The sequence below is a fragment of the Notothenia rossii genome (genome assembly GCF_949606895.1).
Source record: "Notothenia rossii genome assembly, chromosome: 9".
Taxonomy (NCBI): Eukaryota; Metazoa; Chordata; class Actinopteri; order Perciformes; family Nototheniidae; genus Notothenia; species Notothenia rossii.
Genome location: NC_136907.1, coordinates 67,972,571 through 67,992,769, shown reverse-complemented (window position 1 = coordinate 67,992,769; position 20,199 = coordinate 67,972,571). Strand labels below are relative to the sequence as shown.

The 20,199-nt window shown below is 39.6% G+C and overlaps 4 protein-coding genes across 9 annotated transcripts; all 4 read left to right on the top strand.

Moving 5' to 3' along the window:
* The first annotated feature begins 295 nt into the window (after nucleotides 1-295).
* bcl10 (BCL10 immune signaling adaptor) lies at nucleotides 296-3,352 on the top strand. 2 transcript variants are annotated; one of them, XM_079652517.1, is made up of 3 exons: nucleotides 296-604; nucleotides 1,437-1,725; nucleotides 1,825-3,352. In XM_079652517.1, the coding sequence occupies exons 1-3, from the start codon at nucleotides 554-556 to the stop codon at nucleotides 2,232-2,234; spliced, it is 750 nt and encodes a 249-aa protein (XP_079508643.1). In that variant the 5' UTR covers nucleotides 296-553; the 3' UTR covers nucleotides 2,235-3,352. The 2 variants fall into 2 exon arrangements, with proteins under 2 accessions (XP_079508643.1, XP_079508642.1); XM_079652516.1 differs by having other exon boundaries at nucleotides 300-604; nucleotides 1,822-3,336.
* Nucleotides 3,353-3,846: 494 nt separating this feature from the next.
* LOC307020871 (mucolipin-3-like) lies at nucleotides 3,847-7,836 on the top strand. The gene is made up of 12 exons (XM_079652515.1): nucleotides 3,847-4,191; nucleotides 4,307-4,474; nucleotides 4,558-4,711; nucleotides 5,009-5,090; nucleotides 5,164-5,260; nucleotides 5,378-5,477; nucleotides 5,630-5,742; nucleotides 6,392-6,541; nucleotides 6,686-6,787; nucleotides 6,895-7,017; nucleotides 7,135-7,344; nucleotides 7,441-7,836. The coding sequence occupies exons 1-12, from the start codon at nucleotides 3,865-3,867 to the stop codon at nucleotides 7,576-7,578; spliced, it is 1,764 nt and encodes a 587-aa protein (XP_079508641.1). The 5' UTR covers nucleotides 3,847-3,864; the 3' UTR covers nucleotides 7,579-7,836.
* A 140-nt stretch (nucleotides 7,837-7,976) lies between these two features.
* LOC307019040 (uncharacterized protein) lies at nucleotides 7,977-11,489 on the top strand. Of its 4 annotated transcripts, none has more exons than XM_079649645.1 (3): nucleotides 7,977-8,113; nucleotides 8,484-9,296; nucleotides 9,642-11,489. In XM_079649645.1, the coding sequence occupies exons 2-3, from the start codon at nucleotides 9,253-9,255 to the stop codon at nucleotides 10,948-10,950; spliced, it is 1,353 nt and encodes a 450-aa protein (XP_079505771.1). In that variant the 5' UTR covers nucleotides 7,977-8,113; nucleotides 8,484-9,252; the 3' UTR covers nucleotides 10,951-11,489. The 4 variants fall into 4 exon arrangements, 3 of the variants coding, with proteins under 3 accessions (XP_079505771.1, XP_079505773.1, XP_079505772.1); XM_079649647.1 differs by lacking the exon at nucleotides 7,977-8,113 and having other exon boundaries at nucleotides 8,231-8,872; nucleotides 8,977-9,296; XM_079649646.1 differs by lacking the exon at nucleotides 7,977-8,113 and having other exon boundaries at nucleotides 8,231-9,118; nucleotides 9,224-9,296.
* Nucleotides 11,490-12,110: 621 nt separating this feature from the next.
* Nucleotides 12,111-20,125, top strand: ssx2ipa (synovial sarcoma, X breakpoint 2 interacting protein a). 2 transcript variants are annotated; one of them, XM_079650853.1, is made up of 14 exons: nucleotides 12,111-12,307; nucleotides 13,891-14,036; nucleotides 14,218-14,375; nucleotides 14,494-14,703; nucleotides 15,353-15,463; nucleotides 15,558-15,693; nucleotides 15,780-15,855; nucleotides 15,955-16,117; nucleotides 17,629-17,776; nucleotides 17,886-18,022; nucleotides 18,232-18,405; nucleotides 18,509-18,626; nucleotides 19,187-19,340; nucleotides 19,496-20,125. In XM_079650853.1, the coding sequence occupies exons 2-14, from the start codon at nucleotides 13,994-13,996 to the stop codon at nucleotides 19,635-19,637; spliced, it is 1,770 nt and encodes a 589-aa protein (XP_079506979.1). In that variant the 5' UTR covers nucleotides 12,111-12,307; nucleotides 13,891-13,993; the 3' UTR covers nucleotides 19,638-20,125. The 2 variants fall into 2 exon arrangements, with proteins under 2 accessions (XP_079506979.1, XP_079506980.1); XM_079650854.1 differs by lacking the exon at nucleotides 12,111-12,307 and adding an exon at nucleotides 12,314-12,462.
* The last annotated feature ends 74 nt before the right edge of the window (nucleotides 20,126-20,199 follow it).

Below are 20,199 nucleotides of genomic sequence, written 5' to 3'. Positions count from 1 at the left end.
GAGTATTAAACAGTGTACTATTACTTCCTCCCAGTGGCTGTTTCCTCCACCACTTGTTGTAAATAACCCATGGATGTATAACAAGATAACAGCGACGCCTAGTGGACTACACCAGAACTGCACTTCACCTTTATAAACATTTAATCTCTCTCGCACGTAATCAACACGAATCAAAACAAAGAACGTTTACAAGATAATAATAGCTTAATTCAGCATTTGAATTTACGTCTTTTATACATTCTACACATTTTAAAATATACCTAACTAATTCAGCTCTTAGTGTGAAACAGGTTTTCTGTGTGTAGGCTACTTCTCTTCTGGTGTCGACGTAAACCTGCACAGAATCAGGAAGTCCGGGGATTTTCCGAAAAATAAAAGTTGAATGGCCAAACGACACGCCACTTGTTAACGACAAATAATGAAGAGCCACATTTGTTAACGCGTACGGTTGACTTGTCGATGTAGTTAGTTTCATTATTACTTTCTTGTTAATTTATCTTAGTCGTCATTTGTCAACCGAAACACCTGGATTTTCACTTTGCGGGTCAGAGGGATGGAAGTTCCTCACCTCACTGAAGAGGAAATGGCAGAGATTAAAAAAGACGTGAGTAGGTTACATCAGTCAAATCATGGTTACCAATAAAGAATTATTCGGATACGTTCATTATGTGGGAAAAGCCTATCGATACACTCTATGCTGCCACTTTATTTGTGCCTTGTTTGGCGTTAAAGGCCTTCAAATGAGGAAATACCCCACCACACCTTCACTGTGCCCACTTGCAACACTCACTTCTCTAGGGTTGATAAGTAGGGAATTAGTATATTTTACTTAGCAATAATTAAAATGTTACAAGTAAACACTGCATTTGAGTGTTTAGTGAAAGTACAACATTATTAGCATCAATAGGATACTAAGAATCAATGTGTTCATCACTTTGTTATTGCAGCAATTTTTTTGCTGATTGCTTAACCTTCTTAATATATCAAACTTTAGCAGTTGGTTTGTTTGTTAACTTAAGCTTCAAACACAAAGTGGAGTAAAAAGTATAATATTTACCTTTTTAAAATGAAATGAAGTAGCATTAAATGGAAATACTCGAAAAGTACAAGTGCTGTAAAATGTTACGTTGTACCACTTGTAGGCCAACAACAACATCATTGACACACAGGTTGGAGTTTGAGTACATTTTTTTCTAAATACTGACAGGGTCGCTCAGTCTGACTCATCAAAAGCACGACCAGAAGCTAACACAGCGATAGACAACTATTAATATGTGCCATTTATTTTAGACCACCTGCAAGAGAAATTCTACCTTATTTAGTCGTTGGTGGGAGAAAACCTGCATATTTTTCCCGCCTTCCCTATTCATACCATTTCTCCTCCTGTTTAGGGCCTGTACCGCTCAGTGCTCACTCTGTCCCCTTTTTTCCTCCAGGTGCTGATCAGAATGCGGCACTACCTCTGCGAAAAGATCCGAGCCGAACGCCACCTCGACTTCCTGCGCTCCCGCAGGATCCTGACCCGAGACGATGCGGAGGAGGTCAGCTGCAGGACCACCCAGACCAAGAGGACGGCCATGATGTTGGACATGCTGGCGGAGCACCCCCGAGGTCTTGATGCCTTGGTTGACTCCATAAGAGATTCACGCTCACAAAACTTTATCATCACCAAAATCACAGATGAGGTGCAAAAGGCCAAAAACGAGAAGATCGAGTCTCTGAGAGGTTAGTAGACCAATTACATCTGGTGTGTACCTTTTTAAATCTAATATATGTTCTTGATGCTTTAACTTTCTCTGTTTTTAATCCTGTGATGCACAGCAGTGGCTTCCAGTTCCCCGACTGACAGCAGCTTCAGCTCTCTAAACACAACCAGCAGCCTTCTCCCGACGTTTTCCAATAACTCCACAATGCTCTTGCACCCAGACGGAGAACGAAGCCCTTCTATTTCAGGCTTACCAGGCTCACTTAACCTACCATCAATACAGAAAGAGGACTATTTGTCCTCTGGTGTTGGTGCTAGCGTCGGGGTAGTTTCCTCCAGAGCCTCCTCCATCCTCCCGCGGCCTGGAGACCCCGGAGCTCCTCCGCTGCCGGATGATGTCACAGTTGAATCCCCCTCTAACATAGATGCCGGAGTGCCGGGATGCACCAGTACCGGGGGGGACCCAAACTTCCAGCCTCTCCGATCGCGCTCTCTTACTCCAACATCACACAGGGGGAGCATCTTTTAATTTCACATCTCTATAAGACACTCTTATGCAGTAAAAGGGAAAAACCAACAGAATCCTCAGTTACTTAATCTAGTATCCAAATCGCTGTTTTTGGTGTGATGTCTTTTATTAGGGAGAAATTGCTGAACATGGGAAATACTACTACTATACCAATCAGCTATCTAAAAGGGAAAAAAAGGACAATTTGTCACTTTCGCTCAAGTATTGTTTGAAATGTTTTGATACTGGTGCCAATCATTTCCTTAGTTTTAATACCAGGCCAAAAATAAAACCATAGTTCTAAGAATATTTACAAAACCCTTTTTCTTATTTAACTAAAGAAGACACACTTGTTAAATGTGCTTTGAATAAAAACAGGTGTACAAGAAAATAAATGCAGGTTCAAATTGACAATTATGTTTTTTAAACTTAAAAAAATAAGTAAAGAACAATTTAAGTAAAGCCTCGATTCCAGTTTTTAGTACTTCGCAATTTTCGATACTCATGCTTTAAACTATATATATATATATATATATAAGGCATATACAGCAAGTAATGATTCTCACAGCATGAGCTAAGAAAAATGGATTCTCCTTTTCTACTCTTATTATATCAAAGGTGCGATTTCCTGATGTTTGGTGTGAATGCATGGCAGCTACAGTTTATGTGCGGTTTTTGTCACTACAGTCTTGAATCACAAAACATGAAAAAAACATTGTCCCAATTGTCTTAACTGGTCGTGTACTATAATCTATTGCATACTAAAGGTTTTCTTTATGCGTACAACTTGTGTTCTCTTTATTTATTTGTTAATGTGTGGTGGCTCAGGGGCAAAATAAAATATAGTTTATTTGCTGATTTCAGGGCACTTTAAGATGACAACCTTTGGCCTATTTGATTTTTAGTTGGTCTGCAAAAAAAGACAATACAATATTAATTCCTCAGAGAAGCCTAAGACAGTATGGTGCGTGAGCAGTGATTCTGTAATTGTTATGGAAAAACTGGAACGCTTCAAATGACGCAGAGGAATGACATGACATGTGTTTGTGGTGAAGGCTGGTGTGACTGCACTGATCTTCGTAGACAGCGCATAAACCTGGATTTTTGAAACCAGTCACTCTGGCACGCTGGTGCACAGCAGGTAATTCATTTATTATTATTATATATTCACTTTTTCTTAAAAGGGTTACCATCTGTCCTTCATATTTATCTCAGTAAGGGTTTTATAATTACATTAGAATAGTTTCAATGTATGTGTCTTTAACTTTTATTCATTTTTGATGGGTTTCATGATTGTTTCAGTTTTCATTTAATAGGGAAGTATTTAAAGTAATTTGTTGTACTAAAGATTTCGGCATGTGTTGCCTGCTGCATTTTGCTGCTGCATGCCAGTCTGTGATAAGTCATTGTTAATCATGGTTAAACATAAAACAATATGAATGTTTAAAAACCCTTTTCTTCATGTGTATAGAACATTATATCCTATTTTAGCACAATAAGTTTGCACCCAAGACTGAGATTTAAAAGTGAGTTAACAGACTGAGAGGAGCAAAACATGCAGGAGAACCAGTTAGATATACATCCTAGACTGGAATGTGAACTTCGCACTATATTTTATGAGACAGGATGTAAATGTTGTTTGCATAAGTAAATGTATTTTTGCAGTGAGTGTGAATTTGTTTGCAGCTGTATTCAATTAAAAAAAAAAAAAAACTCTCTAAAGCAGTACAATTGTGCACTGTACTTGAGAATGATGGAGGAATCAGAGCCACTGTTGGCCTCGATGTCAGAGGAGAGGAGGCTGAACGGACACTGCAGCAGCGCTCCCCCCCGGACCCTGCAGTCCAAGGTGGTGGAGGACTTCAGACGGAGGCTCAAGTACTTCTTCATGAACCCCTGTGAGAAATACACAGCCAGAGGCCGCAAGCCATGGAAACTCATGTTACAAGTATTCAAAATTGCAATCATCACAGCCCAGGTACTATATACAGAACTGTGTGATAGTGTTTTGTCATTAGGCATGAATGAGCATGAGTTATCTTCTATATGTTTTTGTCTCAAATGTGTGTTTTTTTTTTCCTTCTCTGCTTCAGTTGGTCTCTTTCGGCCTGAGTAACGAAATGATGGTCACCTTCAAAGATGAAAATCTGATGACATTCAAACATCTGTTTCTAAAAGGATACAAAGATCAACGGTTGGGGAGCTATGCACTGTACACAAAAGAAGATGTGTATGATCACATCTACTACGCTATTAACGGGGTACTGACATTTTGGATTTGGGTTGAGTTGTATATCAAATGTCAAAATGTGTGCTTCATTCTTCTTCCTGCATTTTCCTTCAGTATATCAATCTCCAAAACCTGACTGTTGGTAATCTGGCATACGAGAGTGTTGATGGCCAGTACACTCCTCTGTCCGTCTGCCAAGAATTTTACAGACACAGCAGCATCGATCCAGAAACTGAGACCTTTGACATTGATCCTCATATTGATAAAGGTACAAAAGCACAAAACAATCCATATAAATAAAATAAATAAACAATTAAATCATAAAATGGAGACATAAAAAGCTGTGGAACTTGTATTTATGTCTAAAAGCCACCATGAGTTGTATATTGTTTGCTGTATTTATAGAATCTGATTCATACCATGAATGGAAAATAATCACAATGTGGATTAACTTGTGACTCCAGAAAGAGGAAGTATTGTATTCAGGCTGATGTATTCCTCTGTTGAAATATTCACTGAAGTCTAACTGCTTTTTAAATGTACCGCCTGTATTTCCTCCTCACAGATTGTATTTCCATATATCCTGTGCAGGCGTTTGATGGCAGTGGTTTGGGTGCACATTTAAACTTCTCTATAGATTTTAAAAGGTGACTAAACTAAGGAAGCTGATTTCATGGCAGGTGATGAGAGTACAGCCTGCTAATATGTTTGTGTGTCCAGGCTGCTATCTGTGAACATCTACCTTACCCTGAAAACAATCAACCTGCAGACTGTGCGTCACCACGAGCTACCGGACTGCTATGACTTCAATATAATAGTTGGTGACAATGACGGAGAAATATCACTCATTTATCTGATCATTTAGGACATTTCACTTGGCATACATAACATATTTTTAACATGCCACTTAAATGAGAAATCTTTTTTTATACAGATCAAGTTTGACAACCGTGCGCACAGTGGGAAGATAAAGGTTGATGTTGAAAACGATGTAAGAATTTATGAATGCAGAGACTGGAATGTGGAAGGCACTTGTACGTTTTCCAAAATATCACATTTCATTCAAGCATTTGATTTATTATGACCCAGCCAAAGAAAGGAATGGCCAGCAAGGGGAGCATTGATATTATTCTGTAACCTTTGACACCAGTATGATCTTACTCAGTCTGTTCTCTGGTTTCTATAGCTGGTAAGAATGATTACCTCCTCCTGTCGTTTGATTCTGTGGTCATCCTCGCCTGCTTCCTCTCTCTCACCCTCTGCACGCGCTCTGTCATCAATGGTCTCCAACTCCAGTTTGTAAGTTTATGAGGCACAAGTCAATTATTACCATCATCACCGATACATGTCCAGGATTTGGCTATGCAGCTAAAATGGCAGTTTAGCCATCATGTCATCCAAAAAGTAATACATGACTGATTTAATCATAATATAATAAACCAGCATCATAAACAGGACTTTAGTTAGACGCTGAGGTCATGTCTTTTTCAAGGGGTTTGTGGGACTTGTTATTTATAATTATACACTTATAAGCACACACATGCTTGTTAATGAATAGACACATTCCAGGTTTTTTAGACTTAATATTTTCAAATGTGATTGCCCAAAAAAATTAAAAAAATTCAATAAATTAAGGATTCACCTTTTTATTCAGAAATTGTGTGTTTATTCAGTCTTTAATATTGTACAGAAAATATCACTAAGAAATATTAATGTCATTTTCTTATAAAGGACTTTTTGAGGGTGTTACATTGTGAGAATTTAAAGTTGCCTATTATTGTTGTGTCAAGGTCTGGGTCAGTATTTTTTAAATTTTATTTAAGAGTCAGCCCCCCGTCATCAAAGAAAAGGACACATTTAAATAATTCCACAAAAAAAATATAGCACTTCAGCCATCATGTTTAGATCCTGGTTTGTTCTTACAATATGATAATTTTCTCTCATGCAGGAGTTCAACAAGTTCTTCCAAGCATACTACAATAAAAGTGTCTCTTGGTCAGACCGCATGGAGTTTGTGAATGGCTGGTACATCCTCATCATTGTCAGTGACATACTAACTATCGCTGGGTCAGGGCTCAAAATTGGAATACAAACAAAGGTTTGTTGTTTATTGTACTTTATTTGCTTTATTTACAGGTTCACTGTTTGGAATTTGGACTGGGCATAAAGGCAATGGGTTAAGAGTATCGGCCTATAACTTCTACTTCTTTGATACATATGTTTTCTTTCTTTTCTCTTGCAGTACCTGACAAACTATGACGTGTGTAGTATCTTGTTGGGAACAGCCACACTGCTCGTCTGGGTCGGCGTGATTCGTTACCTTGGTTTCTTCAAGAAATACAATGTAAGCACTTCAAATGGTTTTTGGTTTCTCGATGATTAATCAGACAATGAAGCTGAAGTAGCAAATGCATATCTTAATTAACTAAACACTTCTTTATTCCTTTCTAGGTATTAATCTTGACCCTAAGGGGAGCGTTCCCAAATGTGATCCGATTCTGCTGTTGTGCGGCCATGATCTACCTCGGGTACTGTTTCTGTGGCTGGATCGTGCTTGGGCCTTACCATGAAAAAGTATAGAAATTATAATCATAATCAATCTTTTAAAGATGTCAAACTGACCTAATAAATCCCCCACGCATCTGGGAGCTCTTCTGGTGACACTGAAATATGATCAACATTTTTTTTCAGTTTCGAACACTGACCAAGGTGACAGAGTGCCTCTTCTCTCTCATCAACGGGGACGATATGTACGCCACATTCCTACATTTGAGGAACGAGGCCGGCTACATGGTGTGGCTTTTCAGCAGAATTTACCTCTACTCCTTCATCTCCCTCTTCGTCTACATGGTGCTCAGCCTGTTCATCGCTCTCATCACTGACACCTACGAGACAATCAAGGTCAGTCTGAGTCACTTTTCTGATAAATATTCTCTCATCTTTCTGTAGAGAAATGTTTTTTGAGACTTGTTTTGATTCGTCTTTGCACTTTTCCAGCATTCCCAGCAAGAAAAGGTGCCAGTGTCCCAGCTTCAGGTCTTCATAGCAGAGTGCAGGGACCAGCCTGAGTCTGGAAGATACCAGACTGAGGAAGAGTCTGCTTGCTGCCTCTCCCCATGCTACTGCTTTGGCTGAAGTGCGAAGATTGTGGCTTTTACCTTTTCCAAGACTTGACTAAAATTATAAGTATAGGGAACAAGTCTAGAGTCCGTCTGCATGGAGAATTTGATTATAGCCTATATGATGCATGAGGAGAATGCGAGAATTTCTTCTGACCAAAGTAGAATGTCTTTGACCTGCTTTACTTGAATTGCTAATCATTAAAAAGGAAAGTGCTTACATGACCAGTAATGTCACCAAACTGTAATTTCATTATGAGTGCGCACCCATAACTACTACAACTTGGTACCTTTTTTTGGATTGCTACTGTGTATTTGTTGTGGATTATAAAATAAATCCTGTTTGCGCAATTAAGTGGATTCTGACTCATTATATTTATATCTACATTATTAAACTGTAGGGGAGAGCGGGGTAATGTGGGACACCGGGTAATGTGAGACACCCGCTGTAACTAGGCAAAGAAACAAATTTGCGGTCATGTGACCATAATGTTTTCAAGCCCCTCCCACCCCCCACTTGTCATGAAGGAGAAGTTGGTGCTGGTTCTGTGGTAAGTATTTTTTTTCACAAAAATGTGTTTGTTACATGTAAAAGTAAATGTTCTTACTGCGAACGTAATCAACTGTAGTATCAAAGCAAATTGATTCAGGTTGAAAAAACTTATATCATACATGTTGATGAACTTCCAACATATAAAACCATGTGATTGATGCTAGTTAAAGATTAGCCTGAATTGCCTAGAGATGTTGTTTTTTCTAAAATGGTGGCTGTGGGGTAAAGTGAGACAGATGCTGTGGGGTAAAGTGAGACGCTGACTCACTTTACCCCGACATGAAGCACAAGTTAAGTTTAGTCTTATATATATTTTAGTGTAATATTACAATACATATGTTTTAATTTTAATGTCATAAACATTGTAGAAAAGTCATCATGCCAAGACGATACATCAGGAAGACAGCTTGGGGCCAAACACCCCTCACAGAGATGGAGAGTGCAGCTGCAGAGGTCATGCAAGGAAAGAAGTCCTTAAGACAAGCAGGAAAGGAAAGAAATATCGACAAGACAACCCTCCAAAGATTCATTAAGAAAATAGAGAAAGGGAGAGTTAAATCAGTAGCCTGGGGTGCAGTAGCTGAGGCAAAAAGAATACTGACAGATGAGATGGAGGAGGAGCTTGCCCAACATTTAAAACAACTGGCTGACCAGTTCCATGGCCTTGCTCCAGTTAAGTGCCGTGAACTGGCATTTGAATATGCAGACAAAAACCATATCCCTGTCCCTGCCAATTGGATGGAGAAACAATGTGCAGGTAGGCTAGGGTGCGCAAGAGATCACATGATTCTGTAGGTCAACTTAGGCCAACTGATCTTGCCACAAAGCTTATCTTATAATAACGAATTGTCCACTCTTTAGGAGTAGAGTGGTTTGGCAGCTTTCTAGCCCGTCGCCATCTCTTTGTCCGAACTCCGGAGGCAACATCCCTGGGAAGGGCTACAGCCTTCAATAAGACTACAGTGGGGGAGTTCTTTACAAATCTGGCTGTAGTGATGGACAGGTGACAGAATTAATTCTTTAGTTGCAAATGTTTTATGGAGGCTTTACCTGTAAGATTTGGTTTTGATTCTGATAAGGTTCTTCCCTTGCCTCTCTTCTTTAACAGACACACATTTCCTCCACACATGATTTACAATGTGGATGAAACAGGCGTCTTTACAGTACAAAAGCCACGGCAGGTAAGCTACTAGAGAGCAGCAGACTGATACTGAGTGGCTTGTGATAATGACCAGCTAGCTATTGGCAGAATGCTGAAACTAATGCTATTAGTAATGTTGTGAGCCTGTGAACTAGAAAAAAAATGAATGGACTGCAACAAAATAAAATGTACCTTTAGACCAATAGTAGCCTACTGATTGCACATGCCATTGATTCTAAACTTTCTACTTGATTCAGGTTGTGACAGAGAAAGGGAAAAAGCAAGTTGGTTCTATCACATCAGCTGAGAGAGGAGAACTGGTGACTGTGGTGTGTGCAGTGAATGCTGCTGGGAATGCCATACATCCCATGTTTGTCTTCCCCAGAGTTAGGTTTAAGGACGACTTCATGATAGGAGCACCTCCAGGAGCCAAAGGTGCCTCCACCAGAACAGGATGGATGAACGAAGACACCTGGCCTGAGTTCCTCGATCACTTGATAAAGCACACTAAGTGCACTCCTGACCATCCCATGCTGCTAATCCTGGATAATCTGAGAGCTCACATCTCACTCAAGGCAGTGGAGAAAGCAAAGAGTAATGGTATTGTTCTGCTCACCCTCCCACCCCACACATCCCATCGCTTGCAGCCTCTCGACGTGACGGTGTATGGCCCGTTCAAGACCCTATACAGCCGAGCTCTTGATGGGTGGATGAGATCTAACCCTGGCAAAACAGTCTCCATCTATCAGATTGCAGGATTTGTGAACGAGGCCTTCTTGTCAGCAGTGACACCACGCAATATCACCTCTGGCTTCAAGTCCACTGGGATCTTCCCATATAACAGAGATATTTTCCCTGAGGAGGCGTTTGCACCATCCATGGTGTCAGACCGGCCAAACCCTGAGCTGCGGCCTGCATCCACTGGTCCATCCACTTCAGATGATCCGGATGGTCCACGGCCTGCAGATGATCCACCCCCTGCAGATGAACCACCTGCTGCAGATGCTATTCCACTCGCTGATGCTATTCCATCCACTTTGCATGGTCCACATGGATGTGCCTCGCCAGCTGTCTCACGACCTGGATATGTGTCTCCTCAGGAAATCATACCACTTCCAAAATGTCCCCCCAGAGGACAAACAAAACGAAAGCGTGTGAAGACAGCCATCTTAACAGATACTCTAGAGAAGCAAATCATAGAACAGGCTTATGAAGAGAGACAAAAGAAACTAGCAGGGAAAAAGCAAAATAGCAAAGAAAAGGGAAAACCGAAAAAGAAGGCACCCAAGAAGAAAATCATAGATAGCAGCTCGGAGGAGAGTGATGACCCTCTCCCATTTGAGGATGATTTTGAGAGCTCTGAAGATGAGAGGAGTGACCCCGGAAACAAAGATCTGTCCGTGGGTGACTTCGTCCTCGTCAACTTTGCCACAAAACACCGAAGTATCCGTTATGTTGGCATGGTTGAGAAGGTTGAGGGGGACGAAATACTAACCCAATTCCTCAGAAAAATCCAGGGAAACAACAGAGAGTGGGAGAGACCCACGTTTGCTATGAAAGAAAAGGATGTGGCACATGTTCCTAAAGGTGATGTGGTGAAGAAGCTGCCTCAACCTAATAGGCCTGGAGGAACAACACGGAGAGAGCAACTGTTCACCTTTCCCTGTAACCTTCAGGGCTGGAATGTAGAGTAGGCCTTGTTTAAATATGCGGCTGATGTTCATATCATATCGTGTTCTAATCTAACTGGTTAAATGGTTAATTGAATGTTTATTAAAACACTTTGAAATATATTATGTTGTATTTGACTTTGTTTGGAGTTACTTTGTTTAAAAAATGTGCTAAATTGACCAATCCCCATGATTATGTTGCGCATCCGACATTAGTTTTGGAATGTGTGGTTGTCAATCTATCTGTCAGGATTCTAACTGTTACAACATGTGTTGTTTTTGTAGTTTAAAAGTGGAAAAGGTAAGTGGTTCACTTTACCCCCTTGATTTCTCTAGTCTGTCTCAGTTCACCCCTTAGCTGGGGTAAAGTGAGACACAAGACCACTTTTTAAAAAACAATCATATTTTCACTGCCCTTTGTCCTGAAGACATTCTGATCATTTCCAGTGCTAGGAAACATCCTGAATTAATGGGAAATGTGTAAATTTTACTGATATATCATTTTAGCTCGCCTACAGGAGAGCAAATGTAAAAAATGTCTCACATTACCCCGCTCTCCCCTACTTGCCTATATTTGACAATATTTTCATACTAACAACAATTTAATTATTCAAGCAAAGTAGGCTAGAAGTGCATCAAAGTAAAGAAATATATATATCAAAATCAGAATCACAAACAGGTTTATTGCCAAGTAGGTTTGCATATACGAGGAATTTGCCTTGGTGTACTGTACAGTACATGGTGTATCATGAACACAGTTAAAGATTATATAAAGATAACAACGAACAAATGTAATAAAAACTATTGAAACTATTATACGTTAAGATACAGAAAACATATTTAAACATGATCTGGATATATAAAAAAAGAAACTACGTGCAGTATACTATTGCCAAGTACTTAGAATGATTAATAATAAAAAACATAGACCTATTGTTGTTATGGAAAGTGGATGAGAGCAAGCTTGTGTGCAGATGTGCAAATATTTTGAGTATAGGTATATTGCAGTCTGCTCCATTGATAAAATGTGAAATACAAATTTATAATGATGAAAATACCAAAGAAAAGCTTCGTATAAATTCACTGGGCATAAGAAAAGGAAAATGACCTACAATGAGATCCAGCAGGTATAGATGGCATTTACCTCCTGCTGCCATAGGAGTGCCACCTGACAGCATTTCTCATTTGCATAATCGTCCTCTGCATGTGTTCATATCCAATGCACGGCTCACTTACTGGTTGCTTAACAACGCTGCCTCCAATAACAGGGCCGATTGGTGTGAAGGCAGCGCAGGAATAGACTTTAAAAAAACACACAGAAGCAACAGCAGCGTACTGGCATCTCTCTGCATGCTCCGTTCACAACTTCACACTGAAACAGGTGAGATTTGGTCTTGTTTTTGCTGGCGACAAGGTGACGAGTGAACTCAGGACGGGGGGTTCTGGTCTTTCGATAAAGGAGCATTTTGTTCGTTTCGAAAACCTTACTAAACTTGGCAGGTGTCGGATTTAGTTGACCCACTTCACGCCGCTCCCGTGAGTATTTAAACTTAGCATGCAGCTATTATCCAGGTTAGCAAAAAGCTACGACAGCAGTCAGTTTGTTAATTTAACGTCTAAGTTTACATTAATGTTATAAATCTTGACGACTGAGTTAAGCTGACGTATACTAAACAACTAACATTACTTAAACGTTAACGTTGATGTTAATATGTCACATTGTCTTGAAAACACAAGGCATTAACGTTAGCACATTAGCTAAGTTACCTGGTAATTTAACGTGTCTAACTTTAGCCAATTCAACTGCTAGTAAGTTAACCTTACTGTCCATGTTAATGCATGAAGACAACTTTAACCAGAGGTGTAAGAAGTCCTCAGATGTAATAGTAGAAATACTACAGTGTAAAAATACTCTGTTTCAAGTCCTGTATTTCAAATCTTACAAGTACAAAAGTATTGGCATCAAAATGTACTTAAAGTACAACAAGTAAAAGTATGTTTTTTTTAATGCATTAATGTGTTCCTCACAGCTGGTAAATGTGGAGTTAATTTAATTACTTTGTTAACTGCTGCTCGATATCTTAACCTATCATTAGATATCATACTTTATATATTTATTTATATTTTTTGTATTAGCAAAGTTTACAATCTGAATATTTAAAGTCATTAGTAACTAATTTCGTTGAATAAATGTAGTAGAGTAAAAAGTTAAATATTGGCTTCCAAAATGTAGTGGAGTAAAAGTATTAAGTAGCATGACGACATGGAAATACTTATAGAAGTACAAGTACTGTAAAATCGTACCAACGTACATTACTTGAGTAAGTGTACTTCAATACATTACACAAATGCTTTTAACTTTTATGTAAAGTAAATTTAAACCTACTATATTTAGCTGGAGAATACTTTATCGCCGCCTCAGTTTGTGTAACTTTAGATAGGAGCTGTGCATGTGTTCTTGTTAGATAACAACATTGAATTGAGTTTTGCTGTGATGCACATTGACACAAAGAGCAGACACTCTTATTGACTGGTAGTTTTGATTGACTTCACCAACATGTTGCTCTCCCAAGCTTTGACTGTTGCATTACATGACTCCCTTTTGTTAATCAACACAAAGTGCACTATAGCTCATGGCCCTATGACTTGGTGCATTTCAGTGCATCATAAAGGTGTGGGAGATAACTGGTTCAGCTTGTTTCAACATTATTGTCCTGAAGGCACATACGCAACAGAAGCCCTCTCTTATTTAGCCTGTGTGCAATGGATTCCCTTATTTTTAACTCTGTAAATATTTTGGTTTATGCTGAGATCATCTTACTACCCTGCAATTTAGTTGGCAGTGACCACTAGGAGGGCCTAAACCCCCACTGGCACACATTGGTCAGTTAATCCTGTGTGGTTGCAGCAGCAACCCAGATTATCTGTTGCTGGTCCATCTCATGACTTGCTGCTCTATTTCAGGGCTCAGTTCCAGTGGTAGCCTCTGATCCACGCCTGGCTGCTAATCCGTCTGCCGTTTGGTAACTCATGTCCTCGCATTCCTGTGTGCGGATGTGTCGGTGATATGGGAGAGTGGTGGACAACTGTGCCAATAGGGACTTCTATGGGTACGTTTCTCTGATAATGTTGGGATGTCTTTGGTGGAATATGACAAGAATAGAATGGCTCATCAGCTATCCTTTTTTAGAGGTGACCCAAATGTTGTTCTCATTTTAGGGCTGCAAACTAGTCCAAGCCTCTCGGTGTGAAATGTACTGTGGATATAATGGGACTTGCTCTATTTTTTAGGAAACTATGAGATCTCCAGCATATCACATGTGACAATGTCGCCCTCAAGACAGAACAACCTCGTGTCTTCCTTGCCCCTGTCCAGAAGCTCCTACAATGTGATAAGTGCCTTTTGCACTGAGGATAATATGCCTCAGTGCATTTCATACATCAATCAGGTACATGAATGCCCTGCTACATTCTTATTATTGCCATACATTATTTGAACTTGCTATTTCAATTTCTGTAAAGATTATTCAATGAAATGGTGACACAAACAATTCCTTTGTTTCACAGGAGCTTGACTCACTGGGCCTCTGCTCTACACGCATTGAGGCCAGCTCACCAGGGGGAGCTACCATAAACACAGTGCCAGCTCTAAATGCCATGTATGAGATCATGACGATTCACCGACGCAATATGTGCAATTTAAAAGAGCTGGAGAAAGACCAGCTGAAGACATCCAGCAACTTGGACTACATTCAGATGAACAATTCCAGACTCAAGGCATGTATGACAGGGTGGCCTCTCGGCGCTGTTTCTCTCAACACAAGACAGCTTGTTTTAATTCACTTAGTGTCAGGACACTACACACTGTAATCTGAGTCTGTAAGGTCAGTATTGGACCACTAGATGTCAGAAAAGAAACCAACATTTGTGTTTCGTCTTCCCTAACTCAACAGTTGGCTCGCTTGCTAGGCTAAACATATAATTGGTCTGATTTATTGAACAAAAAACATAGATTCACAAGATATTCGGTTCAATTCTGTTTGTTGAGCATTTCCAAAACAAAAGTTTTATTTAGTTATGTATTTATAAAATCATATTGTTAGAATTGAAGATTTTGTCAAAACATATATAAAATCTAAATTGGATATTTTTTTGGTAATAACATTATATAATAGGATGATATCCAAAGCTTTATTTAAACTTTGATAGAAGCTTTGAATGTAAAATAAAAAGATAAGTGGTACAGCCCTTTCACTAAATATGTGGCTCGAAATATATGGATTTTCTTGGTCTATTAGTGTTATTAAGTCCTTAGACGGCACATGCAACTTTGAGAATCAACTCTTTAATCCTAAACTCATTTCTTATGCTAAACATTAGCACCTTAATTGTGCTTATAATAAAAGTTATGTATACGTCTTTCCAGGATCAGTTGGAACTGTCCATAAGGGAGAAATCGGGTCTACATGAGACAGAGAGGCAGCTCCAACTCAAAATCAAGACTTTGCAAAGCTGCTTAAAAACTGAAAAAGATGAGGTATAATTGTACTTAATTATATTATGACCAACACTTTTATTTGCAAATGCTATGCATGAGCCTGCCTAACTCATTATGGGATCACCCTGCACAGGTTCAGAAGCTCCAGAGCATCGTAGCCAGCCGGGCCTCTCAGTACAGTCATGATGCCAAGAGGAAAGAGAGGGAAACTGCAAAGCTCAAGGAACGCCTCAGCCAGCTACTGGTCGACAGAAAGGATAAGAAACTAGGTGAATATGCTAGTCTTCAGCAAAGATTTATTCTAATTGGGAATTTCAGATCAAGTTATTCATATTCTTCCTATTTTTCCCTCTAGCTATGGATGTTCTGAATAGTCTGGGACGGTCGGATGGAAAAAGGAGCCACTGGAAGACCACAAAAACAACAGAAAGGTATCATGAGAACTCTCCAGTCAGTTGTTGTTGTTGACCATATTTGCAGAATGTATTATCATCGTACAGATAACTGAATTGATAAATCGCTCTCTGCAGCCATGAGGGTGAGATGTACAAGTCCTTGCTCAATGACTACGAGGTGAGTCAGAGGTCCTTGATGCTGGAGAACGCTGAGCTTAAGAAAGTCCTCCAGCAGATGAAGAAGGAGATGATCCATATCCTGAGTCCACGCCCTACCAGAGATGACAGTCAGGACCAGGTATTGTTATTTTCTCCTAGTACCAGAGCCAGGGTTCAAACAAAGTCTTGAAAGTTTGGAAATTGGTGATCTGGGGGGTATACTACGAAGCTGGTTCAACCTAACCTGGATATGTTTGAGTTAGCCGGTTGGCCTAATCCAAAACATACGCGCTCTCGCTAAACGGTACTACGACACGGGTTATCAAGTGGATCGCTCAAGCCAGCCGTGCCCTATCTAGTTAGGTGCGCGTTCACATGATAGGAGTGTTATTTGGAGCATTCGACCAATCACAAACATGGAGAAGCGTACTGACAGCGCAGCGCGTCATATTTCCTGAATGAAAAGTCAACTATATAATTAGACACATATGAAGAAGTTAAACTTTAAACATCCATGACTTAAACACTTTATCCAGGATCAAAGCCACATAGCTGCACCTGCAAGGTGAATACAGCTGGTAAAAGAAAAAGTGTTTGAATGCGTACATTAACAGGTTTATGATATCACTGCCCCGTCTAAGACACGAGGATCTGACTTTAATTACATTTGACTCGAGTGTTTCCTCAACTTAATGTGTTGCTTAAATGAATACTTCTGCATACAGTAGCCTATGTGACACTGAGTGTTGCACGGCCAAGTACGGCTCAGCTGACTCAGATAAGGAAATATATGATACATTATGATGTGATATGCCGCGGACTGTACTTAATGTTACTTTGATCCGGTTACTTATGTTGTGGCAGATATTTAAGTAAGCTTTCTAACGCTAATGTTATAATAGTCAGATTGCTCTGAACACGGCAGGTGATATTCTATTAATGTTCACGTTCACACAGTCGGTGATTTCCTTTCTCCTGTAATATGACTTGATCGCTTTAAATTCCGCACACTGCGCTCTGATTGGTCAGCAGGCAGTGCTTTCACTGAGTTGAGCTCTTAGCCTGCAACCTAACCTGCTCCGGGGCAGGTTAGCCGCACAGCCTAAGTTACCATGGAGATCTAGCCTGCTAAAAAGAGAACCAGCTTCGTAGGACCGGAAACCCCGAGCTTTCCCTGAAGTTAGCCGGCTAAGCGAAAATCCTGCTTCGTAGTATACCCCCCTGGTGGACCATGTATACAATAACGGATAAAGGAAACCAAAATAATTTGAATAGCTGAAATGTTACAATCATGTCGTCATATTTGTTGTCTCCTGATGCTAGCTAAACATTACATTATCACCATCCAAACGTATGATCAAAATGAACATCTGCTTAATAATAAGTGCCAAATATACTTTGCTGTTGTTATAAGGGAATTCTGTAAACATTATTTTTCACATATTAGAGTTACAGTTAAGATGCGATGATGACGGCTTCAACATTCTGATTTAGGTGTCTTAAAAGTCCTTGAATTTCTTTCTTAAAAGCTGTATGAAGCCTGTAATGCACAAACATATATTTGGTAAATACCATTTGAGCATATGCGTCAGATTTAATGAGATGAGGTCCTTGCATGTTGAAAAGATCTGTTCCACTGTTTTTTCTCAGGCTGAATCTGATGGGGAGGAGAAGGTGGGGAATTCTAGCAGGGAAACTCTGGACCAATCGTGTGAGCAGGCCAGGGAGCAGCTCACCAACAGCATCCGCCAGCAGTGGAGGAAACTGAGGAACCACATGGAGAAGTTGGACAGCCAAGGTACATGCAGGCACCACTGTCACACACCTGAAGTATGGCAAAAGTAATTGTACAATACGCTTGGACGAAAATGTAATTGTATCAACTCTTGGTTTATTTGTTTCCCCAGCCTGCAAAGTGCAGAATCAGATGGAGTCCAACAAAGAGGTGGTACAAAGGGAGATCCACGAGGATGAGATGGAAAGGATGAGGCGTGAAGTGCAGCAGTGCAAAGAGTTCATTCATGCACAGCAACAGCTCCTCCAGGTCAGTCCTGCTTTTTTATATAAGATGATCAGCAGGTCTGTAAAGGTTTAACATTTCAAACCAATATCAATATGAGTGCAATGTTTTGTAGAAATGTCAGATACGATTGCATTTTTACCGTTTTTTTGTATTATTATTTTTATTATTTTGAAGTTCTTAAGAATACTTTTGTTAACAGTTATCAAATTGTCTGTTTGTTGCCCATTCAGCAACAACTCCACACATCCTTTGATGATGAGACAGCAGCTCTTCTTAATGACGGCTACACACTGGAGGAGAAGGAGCGTCTCAAAGAGGAGTGGAGGCTCTTTGAGGAACAGAAGAGAAACTTTGAGAGGGAGAGGAAGAACTTCACAGACGCTGCTATTCGCCTGGGGCGAGAGGTACTCAAGTCTTTCGATGTTGTACCACGATCTTATTTAACATTTATCGTGGGCGTTGTTATTGTAGTACATTCCTTTTTTTAAAACGTTTTTTACTCTACAGAAAAAGGCCTTTGAGGAGGACCGTGCCTCTTGGCTCAAGAACCAATTTTTGAACATGACTCCATTTACGGACCGTAGGAGACGTTCCTCGTCTGATGGTCAAAGTGCATTATCAATAAGTAAGTCAGTAATACAAATCTGTAGTGAAAGCAACATAATGTAAGATTTTGTACTTTTTCCAATTCTGCTAATTGTCTGACAGCAGCTTCTGTCAGCAGCAGTTGGCTGATAGCATTGCTTCAGCAACAAGTAAAGGTTAGACAAGGAAACATTTCCTAGTAAGTCAAATATGATCTAGTTTCTCTAAAATATACTTTTTGTTGCTGCAGAGCCCAGTGGACTTCTCCACTTCACTTGCTAACCATATTTGCATAATGCAAGAACATGGGTTCAGGGAGTGGGACTAACAAAGGCAACATTCTACCTATTGCTAGTCACTTTTGAATCAAAATGATATTGAAGCTGTTATTTTTAAGGTGCAATGTAACATAACGTTGCTTTCATAGCTATGAGGATGGCAACGAGTATACAACATTTGTTGTTGTTGTAAAACATATTTGACTTTCAATGTTTTCTGTTTTAAGAGAAAAGATGCATTTCAATTGTCAATTGCTGCATACTGCATGTAAACACCAGTGACCGTACGAATAAGCGTATTTGAATATCCGCTGCATTGCAGGAAGTGAGCCAGAGATGAGAATGTCTTCCACCAAATCTCCGCCGGCCAAATCATCAACCTACGCCGTTTTCTCCACTCCTAAACCTACACAAAGTGCCACTGTGCCATCCACAACCGAACTTTACCGCACACTCCGCCTGATACCAGACAGCAGGTATTATTCAGTCACTTAATTACTATTATTTGTACTTTGTCTTTCTTTTCTAGGCATGCTTTCAGTGCTGGAATGACATTTTAGTGTTATTTTACCATGAATGCTGCCGTGTTACAGACATGCCTAATATTAATTGTTTTGTTTTTACATTTTAGTTCCTCCAGACATTCAAAACGAGGATGCTGGTCAGAGTCCAGCACTACTGAAGATGGAGATTTTCGGGTCAAATCAAACAGAATTCGATGTGGAGACTTGAGTATCTTCTCTTTGGGTGGAGATGAGAACAGCCTCACTTGAAAAACTTTCAGTGCCTTTTTTAAAACAAATTTTTATATATAATTTCGCAATGAACCTAAGCATCAAGTCATGGCTGAATTCAATCACAACTGATGAACACTCCTTTTTTTTTTGCAGCTTTTATGCCACATCGCTTTGTATGGACTTGCACAGATCATTCACTAAATCTCATCAAACGAGAAAGCACTTTAATGATTCTGCCATTATTCATTTATTTACTTCCCAAACAATTCAACACTTGACAATTCAGATTTTAAGCTATATTCAAAGGATGTTATTTACCAAGTAGGGATTTGAACTTATTTTTTGTAATATGTGAATTATATTCAATGTTTAAGTTTCAAATTTAACAAATTATGTTTAGTTGTTCAAATTAACCTTGTTTTCATATTTTAAATGTATGATTTGAAATGGAGCATTTATTGACACAAGAATGATAATGGTGGGTTTTTCTGGTGTAACAGCACAATAAAGATATTTTTATGAAAGCTTGAATTCTGTCTTTATTGTGGCGCCCGCTAGTGGGATCAAATAGGAGTTGCAGTCACAAGTTTCAACAACC